We start from the raw sequence: 17,344 nt of genomic DNA, 5'->3' as shown, positions 1-17,344 counted from the left end.
TTTATTTAGTTGAATTTTTTTTATTTAGTTAAATTTTTTTTTTATTTAGTTGAATTTTTTTTATTTAGTTAAATTTTTTTTATTTAGTTAAATTTTTTTTATTTAGTTGAATTTTTTTTATTTAGTTAAATTTTTTTTTATTTAGTTGAATTTTTTTTTATTTAGTTAAATTTTTTTTTATTTAGTTAAATTTTTTTTATTTAATTGAATTTTTTTTATTTAATTGAATTTTTTTTTATTTAATTGAATTTTTTTTTATTTAGTTAAATTTTTTTTTATTTAGTTAAATTTTTTTTTATTTAGTTGAATTTTTTTTATTTAATTGAATTTTTTTAAATTTAGGTTTTATTTCTTTTCATTTGACTTTTTATATTTAATTTTTACGAATTGTACATTTAATTTTTTTAATTTAATTTTTTACTAATTGAATTTATTATTATTTTTAGTAATTGAGATTTATTATTATTATTATTATTATTATTATTATTATTATTATTATTATTATTATTATTATTATTATTGAAAGTTATTATTATTATTTATATTGTTTATTTTATTTTATTTTTATTTTTTTCTGATATAATTGTTATTTTATTTAATCTCTATTTAAGTTTATGTTTTCTCTTTAATTATTTAATGTAAAACTTTCTTTTATTTTTATTTAGTAATCATTTTATTTTATTTTTATTATATTTTTTTATATTATATATATTTATATATATATTATATTTATATTCATAAAAATTTTAAAATTTAATTTTTTAAGCGCATAACGAATAAGTTATTTGTTTTATTTACTTGTTTTAAATTTAATTATCATTTAATTTTGTTCTTGAATTTAACTTAACTTGATTTAGCGTTTATTTAATATTTATTTAATTTATTTTTTATTTAATTTATTTTTGAAATTTATTTATTTTCGAAATTAATTATAATCTTAATCTAATTTTAATTTTTGTAAAATTTAAATTTTTAATTGGCTAATTTATTATTTTCATAATTTAAGTCTTAATATAAATGTATATTAAAGTAATTTATTTAATTGCATAATTTTTTCATTTAAATTTATATCTATTATATATTTTTATTATTTATTTTATAATTTTTTAAAAATTTAATTTAGTTTAAATTTAATTCAATTTTATTTTTTATTTATTTAAATTCATATTTTTAATTGATTTTTAATTTAATTTTGTTAATCGTAATTCAATTTGTATTGCATTAATTTTTTTCTTTAATTAAATTTTATATTTTCATTTATTTTTATTTGATTTTTATCTAATTTTCATCTAATTTAATTTTTATTTAATGTAATTTTTATTCAATTTACATTTAATTTTTTATTTTATTAAATATTAATTCAGGTTTTAATTTAATTTAATTTAATTTGATTCAATTATAATTTATTTTTATATAATATAATTTTTATTTAATTTGATGTTTATATATTTTTTATTTAAGTTTTTATTGAATTTTAAATGTGTTCTTATTTTATTTTATTTTAAAATGTTATCTATCTATTTTATTTACCAATTACTGAATGTACTATAAATTCTGGTAGTAATTTGTTTTTGGTTGAATTTAATTTTTATATAATTCTATTTTTAATTGATATTTAATTTTATTTTATTTTATTGTATTTAAAATTCAATTATTCAGTAAAAAAAATTAATTTACTTAATTTTTTATTTAAATTTATTTTATACTCATTTTATTTTATTTTTTAATTTGACATCATTTTTTTTAATTTAATTTAATCTTGTAATTTGAATTTTATTCAATTTAATTTTTTGTAAGCTAATCTTTATCCGAGTTTAAATTTTTATCTTTTTTGTTTATATTGGTTTTATTTTATATTTTATTAATTTTACTTTTTAATTTTTTTTTAAATTATAGTTTCGAAAGTGAAATAAGAAACTTACCTGCTCCGGCAGCTATCATTCCACCAAGGCAAATACCTTTATTTTTGGCACTCACCAAAGCAGCAATCTGAGCTGGAATCACTGTTAAAAATGGTTTTAAAAAAGTTGTTCTTTTTAATTGGAACAGATACAACTGGCATGATGGTTTTAAAAAATAAGCCAGTGAATAGGATGATGTTGACAGTAAAAATAAAATAGCAAATAAAAACTTCTATTAAAAAAACTTTAATATGATGACAAAATCATATAATAATAATAATGTCATCCAAAAATTTTAATCTAATGACAAAATCATATAATAATAATAATGTTATCAAAAAATTTTAATCTAATGACAAAATCATATAATAATAATAATAATGTTATCAATCAATTTTAATCTAATGACAAAATCATATAATAATAATAATGTTATCAAAAAATTTTAATCTAATGACAAAATCATATAATAATAATAATGTCATCAAAAAATTTTAATCTAATGACAAAATCATATAATAATAATAATGTAATCAAAAAATTTTAATCTAATGGCAAAATCATATAATAATAATAATAATGTCATCAAAAAATTTTAATCTAATGACAAAATCATATAATAATAATAATAATGTCATCAAAAAATTTTAATCTAATGACAAAATCATATAATAATAATAATAATAATGTTATCAAAAAATTTTAATTTAATGACAAAATCATATAATAATAATAATGTTATCAAACAATTTTAATCTAATGACAAAATCATATAATAATAATAATGTTATCAAAAAATTTTAATCTAATGACAAAATCATATAATAATAATAATGTCATCAAAAAATTTTAATCTAATGACAAAATCATTTAATAATAATAATAATAATGTTATCATACAATTTTAATCTAATGACAAAATCATATAATAATAATAATAATGTTATCAATCAATTTTAATCTAATGACAAAATCATATAATAATAATAATAATGTTATCAAACAATTTTAATCTAATGACAAAATCATATAATAATAATAATAATAATAATAATAATAATAATAATAATGTTATCAAAAAATTTTAATCTAATGACAAAATCATATAATAATAATAATGTTATCAAAAAATTTTAATCTAATGACAAAATCATATAATAATAATAATGTCATCAAAAAATTTTAATCTAATGACAAAATCATATAATTATAATAATAATAATGTTATCAAAAAATTTTAATTTAATGACAAAATCATATAATAATAATAATGTTATCAAAAAATTTTAATCTAATGACAAAATCATATAATAATAATAATGTTATCAAAAAATTTTAATCTAATGACAAAATCATATAATAATAATAATGTCATCAAAAAATTTTAATCTAATGACAAAATCATTTAATAATAATAATAATAATGTTATCATACAATTTTAATCTAATGACAAAATCATATAATAATAATAATGTTATCAAAAAATTTTAATCTAATGACAAAATCATTTAATAATAATAATAATGTTATCATACAATTTTAATCTAATGACAAAATCATATAATAATAATAATAATGTTATCAATCAATTTTAATCTAATGACAAAATCATATAATAATAATAATAATAATAATAATAATAATAATAATAATAATGTTATCAAACAATTTTAATCTAATGACAAAATCATATAATAATAATAATAATAATAATAATAATAATGTTATCAAAAAATTTTAATCTAATGACAAAATCATATAATAATAATAATGTCATCAAACAATTTTAATCTAATGACAAAATCATATAATAATAATAATAATAATAATAATAATGTTATCAAAAAATTTTAATCTAATGACAAAATCATTTAATAATAATAATAATAATAATAATGTTATCATACAATTTTAATCTAATGACAAAATCATATAATAATAATAATAATGTTATCAATCAATTTTAATCTAATGACAAAATCATATAATAATAATAATAATAATAATAATAATAATAATAATGTTATCAAACAATTTTAATCTAATGACAAAATCATATAATAATAATAATGTCATCAAAAAATTTTAATCTAATGACAAAATCATTTAATAATAATAATAATAATGTTATCATACAATATTAATCTAATGACAAAATCATATAATTATAATAATGTTATCAAAAAATTTTAATCTAATGACAAAATCATTTAATAATAATAATAATAATAATGTTATCATACAATTTTAATCTAATGACAAAATCATATAATAATAATAATAATAATGTTATCAATCAATTTTAATCTAATGACAAAATCATATAATAATAATAATAATAATAATAATAATAATAATGTTATCAAACAATTTTAATCTAATGACAAAATCATATAATAATAATAATAATAATAATAATAATAATAATAATAATGTTATCAAAAAATTTTAATCTAATGACAAAATCATATAATAATAATAATAATGTTATCAAAAAATTTTAATCTAATGACAAAATCATATAATAATAATAATGTTATCAAAAAATTTTAATCTAATGACAAAATCATATAATAATAATAATGTCATCAAAAAATTTTAATCTAATGACAAAATCATATAATAATAATAATAATAATGTTATCAAAAAATTTTAATTTAATGACAAAATCATATAATAATAATAATGTTATCAAACAATTTTAATCTAATGACAAAATCATATAATAATAATAATGTTATCAAAAAATTTTAATCTAATGACAAAATCATATAATAATAATAATGTCATCAAAAAATTTTAATCTAATGACAAAATCATTTAATAATAATAATAATAATGTTATCATACAATTTTAATCTAATGACAAAATCATATAATAATAATAATGTTATCAAAAAATTTTAATCTAATGACAAAATCATTTAATAATAATAATAATAATGTTATCATACAATTTTAATCTAATGACAAAATCATATAATAATAATAATAATGTTATCAATCAATTTTAATCTAATGACAAAATCATATAATAATAATAATAATAATGTTATCAAACAATTTTAATCTAATGACAAAATCATATAATAATAATAATAATAATAATAATAATAATAATGTTATCAAAAAATTTTAATCTAATGACAAAATCATATAATAATAATAATAATGTTATCAAAAAATTTTAATCTAATGACAAAATCATTTAATAATAATAATAATAATGTTATCATACAATTTTAATCTAATGACAAAATCATATAATAATAATAATAATGTTATCAATCAATTTTAATCTAATGACAAAATCATATAATAATAATAATAATAATAATAATAATGTTATCAAACAATTTTAATCTAATGACAAAATCATATAATAATAATAATAATAATAATAATGTTATCAAAAAATTTTAATCTAATGACAAAATCATATAATAATAATAATGTAATCAAACAATTTTAATCTAATGACAAAATCATATAATAATAATAATAATAATAATAATGTTATCAAAAAATTTTAATCTAATGACAAAATCATTTAATAATAATAATAATAATAATGTTATCATACAATTTTAATCTAATGACAAAATCATATAATAATAATAATAATGTTATCAATCAATTTTAATCTAATGACAAAATCATATAATAATAATAATAATAATAAAAATAATAATAATAATAATAATGTTATCAAACAATTTTAATCTAATGACAAAATCATATAATAATAATAATGTTATCAAAAAATTTTAATCTAATGACAAAATCATTTAATAATAATAATAATAATGTTATCATACAATATTAATCTAATGACAAAATCATATAATTATAATAATGTTATCAAAAAATTTTAATCTAATGACAAAATCATTTACTAATAATAATAATAATGTTATCATACAATTTTAATCTAATGACAAAATCATATAATAATAATAATAATAATAATGTTATCAATCAATTTTAATCTAATGACAAAATCATATAATAATAATAATAATAATAATAATAATAATAATAATAATAATAATAATAATAATAATAATGTTATCAAACAATTTTAATCTAATGACAAAATCATATAATAATAATAATAATAATAATAATAATGTTATCAAAAAATTTTAATCTAATGACAAAATCATATAATAATAATAATAATAATAATAATGTTATCATACAATTTTAATCTAATGACAAAATCATATAATAATAATAATAATAATGTTATCAAATAATTTTAATCTAATGACAAAATCATTTAATAATAATAATAATAATAATGTTATCAAAAAATTTTAATCTAATGACAAAATCATTTAATAATAATAATAATAATAATGTTATCATACAATTTTAATCTAATGACAAAATCATATAATAATAATAATAATGTTATCAATCAATTTTAATCTAATGACAAAATCATATAATAATAATAATAATAATAATAATAATAATAATAATAATAATGTTATCAAACAATTTTAATCTAATGACAAAATCATATAATAATAATAATGTTATCAAAAAATTTTAATCTAATGACAAAATCATTTAATAATAATAATAATAATGTTATCATACAATATTAATCTAATGACAAAATCATATAATTATAATAATGTTATCAAAAAATTTTAATCTAATGACAAAATCATTTAATAATAATAATAATAATGTTATCATACAATTTTAATCTAATGACAAAATCATATAATAATAATAATAATAATAATGTTATCAATCAATTTTAATCTAATGACAAAATCATATAATAATAATAATAATAATAATAATAATAATAATAATAATAATAATAATGTTATCAAACAATTTTAATCTAATGACAAAATCATATAATAATAATAATAATAATAATAATAATAATAATAATGTTATCAAAAAATTTTAATCTAATGACAAAATCATTTAATAATAATAATAATGTTATCATACAATTTTAATCTAATGACAAAATCATATAATAATTATAATAATAATGTTATCAATCAATTTTAATCTAATGACAAAATCATATAATAATAATAATAATAATAATAATAATAATGTTATCAAAAAATTTTAATCTAATGACAAAATCATATAATAATAATAATAATAATAATAATAATAATGTTATCATACAATTTTAATCTAATGACAAAATCATATAATAATAATAATAATAATGTTATCAAATAATTTTAATCTAATGACAAAATCATTTAATAATAATAATAATAATAATAATAATGTTATCAAAAAATTTTAATCTAATGACAAAATCATATAATAATAATAATAATAATGTTATCATACAATTTTAATCTAATGACAAAATCATATAATAATTATAATAATGTTATAAAAAAGAATTAATCTAATGACAGAACCATAATAAAAACGTGAAGATATTAAAATCAATTAATCAATTTATTTGCAAAAAAAATTAAAAAAGTAAAAAATTAAAATTAGCAAATCGCATCAAGTCATGTAAAATAATAGATATTACATTGTATTCCTGGGCGGCTTTAAACCTAGATATGGTAATCATCATCACAACATGGAAGTTGAAGGTTCAATCGTCAATGTGGGCAATAGTAAAAATACAATTGATAATTACTTAAGACTTCTGCCCATTCAAGGCCGACAGAATAAGACCATATTAAAAAAAAAAAATGGATAAAATTTTTTCGATTATAATTGGAACATATAGAACTGATATGATGTTAATATCTTGATTTAAAAATCAGGAAGCAAAGTTGATAATGTTGATAATACTAAAAATAAAAACTGCCACAGGAATGTGACACTTTGACAATGGGACAGAGGCTGGAGCTTGGCCGACAGTGAGGGACCAATTAGTATTGAGATTTTTTTTTTTTTTTTGCTTAAGACAGATAGACTAATGGTAGATGCACCAGTCCAGATGTGTCAACAATACTCCATGTATGGACGAATTGTGGCTCTGTAAAGATGTAGAATGCTCTCTGCTGTAAGCAATTTTCTAGCACGGTGGATGGAGCTCACTTTCTTTGCGGCAACCTTGGCAATTGTAATTATCTGTATTTTTGAGATGAGGTGTTTTCATTGATTGAGATTGTCGGACTGACTTCCTCATCTTGGTTGTTATTGTCACAACGTTTCGGCCGTTTTGCCCTCCGGCCTTCATCAGGTGTTTTGTATCGAACTGGGGAACAGTTTGTTAGGAGTAATAATAATAAAGGGTTGGGTTCGAGACTCCTAACAAATGGTTCCCCAGTTCGATACAAAACACCTGACGAAGGCCGGAGGGCAAAACGGCTGAAACGTTGTAACAATAACAACCAAGATGAGGAAGTCAGTCCGACAATCTCAATCAACCTTAGCAATGTCCTTAATGTAGTTGTTCCAATTCGTGTTTATTAGAGCACATTCCATTGAAGTATTTGTAAAACAGGCACATGGCTCTGAAATTGCAGTGATGGGACAGAGGTTGGAGCTTGGCCAACAGTGCATGACAGATTTGAGATTCTTTTTTGGACCCTGACTAAAAGTGAGAGACTTGTGGTAGATGTACCAGTTCAGGTGTGGCAGTAATACTCTATGTATGGGCGAATTGTGGATTTGTAAAGATATAGGATGCTTTCTGGTGTAAGCAATTTTCTAGTATGGTAGAGGGAGCCCACTTTTTTTTTTTTTACAGCAGCCTTACCAATGTACTGAAAATTACATTACAATAAAACTCTTTTAGAAAAGTATAAGAATGCAAAATCAAGAAAATGTTTGTGAAGGAAGAAATCCAAATTGAATGGATCAAGGGACAGGAACAGGTTGCAAACTGTTTGAAAAAGATGAGAGCCTCTACTGAAATTCTAAGTGACTTGTTTTATTAATAACCTGTTTTGATTGTTTTTTGGAACTTTGGCTTACACCTGACACCAGAAGACACCAGCAATATTAAAGTTGGAGTTATCGAACTTGGTGGCTTTTTTCTATATATTCAATTATGTCCCTTTGTTGTATATTGGTTTATATTGGAGGAGATGATATATTAAAACGTGTCATGTGTTAGCTAGTGGATGTAAGATATTGTTCTTTTAACAGACAATTAATAAACGTATAAATCGTATGTATGTTGTTTAGCCAGGGGACATGATATGGACGTGTAAACTGAGTCATGTTGTATCAGACTTATCGCACGGGATATTTTTACAGTTCATATGTAAGAAGAATAATATATGCTTCATACCTTTTGTTTTCTTGAAGAGTTCTTCTGTATCTTCCCGTTGCTCCATGACAACCATGAAGCAATCTGCACCATATAATTGAGATAAGTGTTCTTCTTTGTGAAAACCATAAAACAACTCTTTATATTTTTGTAATATAAATTTATTAAAGTTATCTCAATTGATTTTCACAGGATCTGCAGTTTCTACATTTTCTCTTCATACAGCTCGCTCCCAGCTGTCTGTCCACCCTTGTCTATGTCTGTCTGTTCTGGTGGTCAATCCTCAACTCTTTGAATCTCTCCAAAACTAACTACATCACGTGTTCTCTTACGTCACCTAATTACGTGTCTCATACCAATCTAATCCACAACTAGTCATTTATTTATCCAAATCCAAAAGAATGCTTATATCTATTTTCTATTTTCACAATCCTTTTGCGATTTACACGTCAATCATTTCTTCCTCAATTTAATTGTTTATTCTTCTAATCACAATAACTGATCCAGCAAGCATCCGTCCCTCAAATCAATTAATAAGAATACAATAACAATAATAATAATGCTTTGACCATTGCTCCCGCTTGCCACAGTTAACAGATACTACACTATGATCACAGCCTAAAGGGTCATAACATTACACCTTGTATCTGGTGGATATTCAATATGGTGTCAGGCCAACAGTAACATGTGTTCATCCTATGCTGTAGCAAGTACTAAGTGAACTAACACTTACCTTCAACGGAGAGAAGTAGAAACATGAGATTCAGACCATACCATGTCAAATTAAGGATAATGATTTGACTTTTCGTTATGATTGTATCGGATATGATAGCAGCATCGATCTCACTATCAGTACTGAAAAAGAAAGAATTCAAAAAAGAATTTGAAATATTAAATCAGGGATTGGATAGTAAATTGCCGCCATTTTTTTTTTTTTTTACTTAAAAGATGACAAAATGTCAAACAATTAATTAAAAAAAATTAATTATGAAGACCAAATTTAAAAAAAGCATTTTTCTATCACTTCTCTTTAATTCCCATACCACCCACCCTATATATATATATATATATATATATATATTTTTTTTTTCCAAATTTTAGTCTAAAAAATGTTTCTATTTCTAATCTGAATGTTTTCAAAGTCGGCGTTGTCTTTTTAGCTTTACTTTTGTATAATGTCGGCTTTTTCTTCCCTTCTGACAAGAAGCATTTAGCTTCAAAATTCTGTGGCTAAAGCGGTTTCTCTTGTTCCTCTTTCTATAAAACATATAGACTTCATAATATGATAACGTTCCTACGTCACTTTACTGTTTATTTTGTTAACTTATAATATATATATATATATATATATATATATATTCATAAATTTTTCAAAAATAAAAAACCACGCATGCACATTAAATGCAAGATATAACTACCTATTTACAAGGGTTTAATAATAACTTTATATATATGTTGGTTAAGGTCTGGTGTGGACGTGTGTTAAAAGCATACAGATGTTTTAGCATCATACTGTGCTCCTCCCAGACAAATCAATCCAATGTGCACATCATGACCACTGCCACGCAGACGGGGCTATGATGAACGGCGAGTGTCCTGCGCTGTATAACTGGACCTCCACTGCCTTGTGGGCCAAGGTTCTTTTAACTAAAGGCTAAGGGCGAGGTAACCCTGACAGAAATCTCCAGAGGAGCTAAGGCCTTGTCAGCTGCAGCGTACATGACCCACCGGCGTGTAGAGTATGCTCTGGTGCCCAGCAACCTAAGTCCCAGTCATGGATAAAAGGCATCATGAGTGGAGAGGGCTCCCGTAAGCCGTGGTGAAGGCAACCTCTCTACGAGAAAGAAAACCCTGATATAAAACCTGTGGCGACTCCTGCTTCCAATGATGTTGACTTACTCTTCTTTTTGGTTCAATGTGGCAGTTGTTTAGAGAGTGGGATTGTCTCAGTGCAAAGTCTTTCCTCACTATAAAAAGCTTCAAGCACAGGCATTACTTGATATGCAATGGAAGACACATTTTGCATTCAGTGTGTATCTCGATAACAAAAAGGCTAGCTCTAAAATGGCAAACAGACATTCAATGAGGACTGATGCAAATATGGGTGTCAATGGCAATAAAGGCTCTGGAACTTTCAGGGCACCACAGCTTGGGCCCGGTCATTAGTGAATATGCAGGATTATAGAAAGTTTATAGAAGTGACTGTCTGGCATGTGCTGCTAGTTGCACTCATGTTTGTGTCATTTGAGCCAGAGATATATTGAATAATGGAAATACTCTAGAACGAGTTGCTGCCATCATATATATATATATATATATATATATATATATATATATATATATATATATATATATATGTTTATATATAAAGATAAATAATCCAAAGACGGTTTTATATATATATATATATATATATATATATATATATATATATATATATATATATATATATATATATATATAAAACCGTCTTTGGATTATTTATCTTTCACCAGACTATCCATTCACATGTAATCACCTTTTTCTTCACCATATTCCCTCTGCTTCACCTTTTTGTTATCAAGTAAGATCTTTGACTTACTTGTTGTTTCATCAAATACTTTTGCATGCAAAATCCGATCCCGCATTTTGCTAATTCCTACCCTCTGATGAGAAGGAAAGTACTTCTTCGAAACTCTGTGGATTAAGGACTATCCACTTATCTAGTGTTTCCTTTTCAGATTAAATATGCTTTTAACTCATTTCAAAGTGTTTTTTAACATGTTTTATTAACTGTTTGCTCGTATATATATATATATATATATATATATATATATATATATATATATATATATATATATATATATATATCCGTTATAGAAGAACCATACGTATTACTCAAAACATCTTTATGATTTGTTCACAATCTAAATTGGATGAAGAACCAAAAACGATCACCAATATTTTGTCCAATAATGGGTACCTTCTTGATGTGATTAATTCTGTCATAAAAAGGAAAATAAATAATTTTTCTCAAATAAATAGGTGGTGGTTAAATATCCACTTTACATTCATTTACCTTGGTTAGGGACAATAAGTGAAAAATTCACCAAACAGATTAGCTCAGCTGTTGAACATTGCTATTTTGCCTTCACTGTACGTGTGGTGTTTTCGACAAAACCATTATTGCCATCCTCTTTAAAGGACATTTTGCCCGCACCCCCTCATATGAATAATGTCATTTATCAATTTAAATGTAGTTGCAGTGACAACTAAATTGGCAGAACCATCCTTACATTAGATGGTTGTGTCCAACAACATATACCACAGATGTTTTAAGTACTGCTATAACGGACCATTTACTTAAAAACCTGCGATATGCAATGAATTTCAGCAGTGACTCATTTTCTATTCTAAGTCACGCTCATTCGTTATTTCATCTGAAGGTCTTGGAGACAATTCACATCCGTTTAAGGAGACATTCTCTCTGTAAGCAAAGGGATTGTCGTTTGGGTCTGGACGTGATTAGTCTCTAAGGCGTTCCCTCTCCATTGTATAATTATCATACAATAGATTTATTTTAGTCATTTCCGATCCCCCCACCCTGATAATTGGATTTTATTTTAAAAAAAAACAAAAAAAAACCTTGATTCGACTTTGAAAAGTGAGGGCGAAACCCGGTCACCTGACTCTACCCCCTTATTTATTTATTTTTTTTTTTTCCTTCATTAAATTTTTTCCCTCCTTTTTTTTACCATGGATACAAAAAACTCAGTCTTCCCTTTTTTAATAGCTATAATAAAGTTTTGTACTCCCCCCCAAAATAATGAAAAAAAAAAAAAAATGGCTCATTTTTGTTTTCTTTTTCAGTCACATGGGCACTCCTTGCTAATTTGTTTGAAAGAAAAGTTGTTTTGATTCATTTATTTTGGGGGTGGGGTCCAGCGCACGGGCAACAAAAGGTGCTCAATATCCAGAGAATAGCTTTTTCTCTTTGTATCCCTTCTGCCAAAATATTTGGTGGCAAGGGTGTCACATATTTCTTCTTTTTGGGGGCGATTACATTTTCATGTTTTTATCCGTTCTTTTATTTTTTTAAATTGTTACGGAGGTATCAATGTTGCCCATGATGAAAGTGATCAATATCCTTACTATAGCAGGTGTGTTCCGAATGGAACTTAATGTCAACCTGGGAAACGCGGGGTCTCCATGCTAGTATATATATATATATATATATATATATATATATATATAAAGAGTATCCCAAAATATATTTGGTGAGTTACAGCAAACAGTGGCCACTCTTAGTGTGTGCTCTCTGTAGAGAAACACTGGCACTCGAATCTGGAACCATCCGATACAAAAAATAAGATGAAAATAAGAAGATAAATACAAAGTTAGTTGCTATCGGAGTTTGATGTGACAACATGAAAAAACTTCTTTTTTTTTGTGGCAGTTATGTTATCTCGCGCACGTGAGTTTGTTGTCAGTTGGGAGGAACAAAAATACAATGGCTATCTATACACTCAATATAGTCATGCCCCTTGTGGGTCATGTATCCACAACTGCAACACTCATTCTGGGGTTTTGTCTACTCATTCAATATAGCCACGCCTCCCATGTGATGATAAGTCCTGTTAATACAGGTTTACAGATCCATGTTCAAGGATTTCGATTAATTGTATCTAGTTATCACAGCTGTTCCTTTTTCTGGAAGAGGGTGTCCATTGTTCATGTTCATTGACTATCTATAGAAACATCTGCTGGAAAACATGTGAAGAAAGTTCCTGGTGCTTCTGTGTCTACCTTGATCGGAATTTTGTGAGTTTCGAGTCTTTCAGGAAGTATGACATCCATGTACTCATACGTTTTTAATAATATTTCATTACATGTTCTTAAAAACTCTATCTGGTACGGAAGTGGGTTATCATTTTACCATAAATGTAAATGCTACAGTGACTAAATGTAGTGTCTGCAAAAATTGCTTGCCTCAACAAAATGGCCACGTGTCTGCACATCTTGTAGGGTTTAGCTGCCGAAATAGCTTGTGATCTAAATAAAAATTGGCAACACTCTTTTTCACTAACGTTCGAAGAATGGATGAGTTTTAGGAAGGTGAGTCGTACATACATGTTACTTTGAGACATGATGTATATTATTTGGCAATTGAAAGAACACATTGAAGTTTGCGAATTATGGCGTCAGTGAAAAGAAGTGCTGTCAATTTTTGGTATTTCTGCATTTACTAACCCGCGATTTCCATGAAGTTACTCGAGTGTGCCCAGCAGATGACAGTAATAACCAGAAGTGGATGATTGCAATATAATGCAGGGAATGCTTAGGCCGATCTCAATGGTAAAAATGAATAATTAATGAGAAAGTGATATCAAATGATCTGTTGAGCTTTAATCAATAAGAATGTCAGCTGATCTATTTATATATGGGGTGGCCCATAAGTCACTTTACATTTTAAAAATTCAATGACTTTTTTTTTCATTAATATATTAAAATTTATCTTTTCAGAATTATAAACTAGAATCTTTGGAAATTTTTTATATGGAAATGTTTGTAACAGAACAACGAGTGCGGATAATTGAATTTCACTTTGAAAATAGACGGTCAATTGTTGCGAAGATCTTATATGCACCATTTCAATGTTTGACATCCTACTAGTAGGCCTACAATAATGAACTTAGTGACGCATTTTATAGAGCAAGACTCTGTAAATGATTGGTGTAAAAAATGGACGAGATCGCTGAAAATACTGAAGATGTATGGCATAGCATTGAAGAAAACCTAACTACATCCACTAAAAGGCGGTCTCAAGAACTTGTCATCTCACAGAGTTCTTGACAGTGCATTCAAAGAGACTTACACATCTATCCTTACAACGTTCAATTAGTGCAATCTTTACAACCACCAGACTTTCAGAAATGACTAAACAATACTGTCAGGTTTCAGGAATCTGCAGGAAATGATAGAAGTGTAAGCCATGTTTAGTTTCATAAAAGTTTCAGATGGTTCATTGTTTTAAACAAGTCTTGAGAGGTAACTGGTTTGCAGTAGACAGAACAGTTTCCGATGGTTCGTTGTTTTAAACAAGTCTTGAGAGGTGACTGGTTTGCAGTAGACAGAACAGTTTCCGATGATTCGTTGTTCTAAACAAGTTTTGAGAGGTGACTTGTTTGCAGTAGACAGTTCCACAGAGCAAAATATACTTACCGTGTCTAGACGGGGGGGGGGGAGAGACATGTGAAATTGCTCCAGAAAAGGTTTAATATTTATGAAGCAATTCTGGTTTCTGATTGGTTGGTAGCAGAACGTGAACTAATTCGATTCGTCAGTTCATAGCAGCATCGTTTATAAATAGAATCATCCGACTGTGTGGGATCATACCCCATCACTTCGTCTGATGGGGAAGGTCTCCTAGCAGCTTCGGCTGCAGGGAGACAGGGAAGTACACGTCAAGGATTCGTCACTTGACACTCAGCCCGACAGGTGAGGGGCCAGGAACCGTACCAATACCTGTCGGACTGAGGTACACTGCATGGGTAATACTTAGTAGGTCCACCCTCCCAGGCCTTACCACCAAAATATTGCAACAATCCACAAGTTGATCATGGGAAATGAAGCTCATTTCCATTTGAATGGTTTTGTCAATAAAAAGACTACCAGATTCTGGGGCACCGAAAATCTACGCCAAGTTCATGCGAGTCCAATATACCCAGTTAGTCACAGTATGGTATGGAGTAACCTCAGAAAGGGTTCGTAGAGTTGAATGTAATAATCAAAGAGGAAAGCGCCCCCGTGTGTGCGTGTGTCGTGCGGTCATACAACTTACCTTCGGATGGGATCTGAGAGAAAGAGAAATTAAAGATGGCAGCCATGGATTTATAAGATGTAGTCTCGTGGAATCTCACGAGATTTCATCTTCCACTGCACATGTATGCAAATGGAATGGGGTCAGTTTTCTGATAAAATGTCTGTTGGCAGAGGCAGTGGGGAGAAATGTGCTGGAAGTTGAGAGAGAAAGTTGTCAGTGACGAATTCTAGCTGGACTTTTGCATATTGTATTTGGTTTATTTTGTTTTGCTGTTTACCGAAAGTGATAAAGTATAAAATTATCAATGAATTTTTTTTTTAATTGCAAGTTATACTTAACTAATAGACAGAATAAACTTAACGTTAAATGGGCTGGTAAACAGCAAAACAAAATAAACCAAATACAATACGCAAAGGTTCAGCTACAATTCATCACTGACAACTTTCTCCCCCATTCGAAGGTAAGTTGTATAACCGCATGACACAAGCACATGGGGGTGCTTTCCTCTTTGCACGTCTTCTTTGGGCCTTTCTTCTTTGAAGATTCAAATAAAAATGTTGTGATTGTAACTGCTGAGAGATATAGAGATATGCTATTGAATTTGTTCAACCTCAGTTAGTAAACATGCCAGGGTATTAGTGGCAACAAAATGGAGCACATACAGTTGTTAACTGTGATGTTTCAGGATCGAAAAATCTCTGGAAATTTCGATTTTGAATGGCCTCCACATTCATCTAATTTGACAGCACCAGACTTTTGGCTTAAAGACAAAGTGTATGCAAATAAGCCTCGAATCATTCAAGAACTTAAGTCAAACATACGACAGGAAATTCTTTCCCTACAACTTTCGATGTTAAGAATTGTCATAAAGAATAGCTCAGAAAGAGCTTGACTTTGCAAAGTTGAGAATGGAGGCTACTTAAGAGACATTATCTTTCGTAATTAAGTCAAAACAAATTTCCACACTCTACACTGTGTAATAAAAAAAAAGAATTAAATACAATTTAAGAAAATGTTATTCAATTTTCAAACTGTAAAGTGACTTATGGGCCACCCTGTATATATCTATATATATAAATTCATATTTCTGTCTGTTTGTTTGCATGTTTGTTCACAATTTGATTATTATTGTTAAGTGTTGAGACATTATGTTGAACAAAGATGGCGGCAGTAAATCAAATTGAAGAATCAATGTAGTCCCGATCTTGAGTGTTAAGTAATTCCTAGTAACAAAGATGGCGGCGAAAAATCAATGCAGTTCCAATACTGAGTGCAGTTTCGATATTGAGTTGTTTTGAGACACGGGCCAATGGCAAACTGAGCTTAATCCAAAATTCAACATTGTTTATTGTAACATTTAAACTTCTGATTGGTTGGTTGCTATAACTGTGGTTATAAAAGCGAT

At 25.5% G+C, this 17,344-nt stretch overlaps 1 protein-coding gene across 4 annotated transcripts in view; it reads right to left on the bottom strand.

Annotated features, from left to right (window-relative positions):
* Positions 1-17,344, bottom strand: part of LOC145266548 (uncharacterized) — a 122,534-nt gene that overhangs the window by 38,755 nt on the left and 66,435 nt on the right. For all 4 annotated transcript variants that reach the window (XM_080122325.1, XM_080122324.1, XM_080122322.1 and 1 more), the window contains exons 3-4: positions 9,871-9,992; positions 1,923-2,003 (exon numbers count right to left, since the gene is read on the bottom strand). In XM_080122325.1, the coding sequence (XP_079978451.1) occupies positions 1,923-2,003; positions 9,871-9,895 (106 nt within the window). In that variant the 5' untranslated portion in view covers positions 9,896-9,992. The remainder of the gene's footprint in view (positions 1-1,922; positions 2,004-9,870; positions 9,993-17,344) is intronic.

Source organism: Euprymna scolopes, chromosome 41, assembly GCF_053919585.1.
Source record: "Euprymna scolopes isolate OS-2025 chromosome 41, ASM5391958v1, whole genome shotgun sequence".
In the NCBI taxonomy this organism is placed as follows: domain Eukaryota; kingdom Metazoa; phylum Mollusca; class Cephalopoda; order Sepiida; family Sepiolidae; genus Euprymna; species Euprymna scolopes.
The sequence above is the reverse complement of the archived record's forward strand: the minus strand, read 5'-3'. Positions and strand labels throughout refer to the sequence as shown.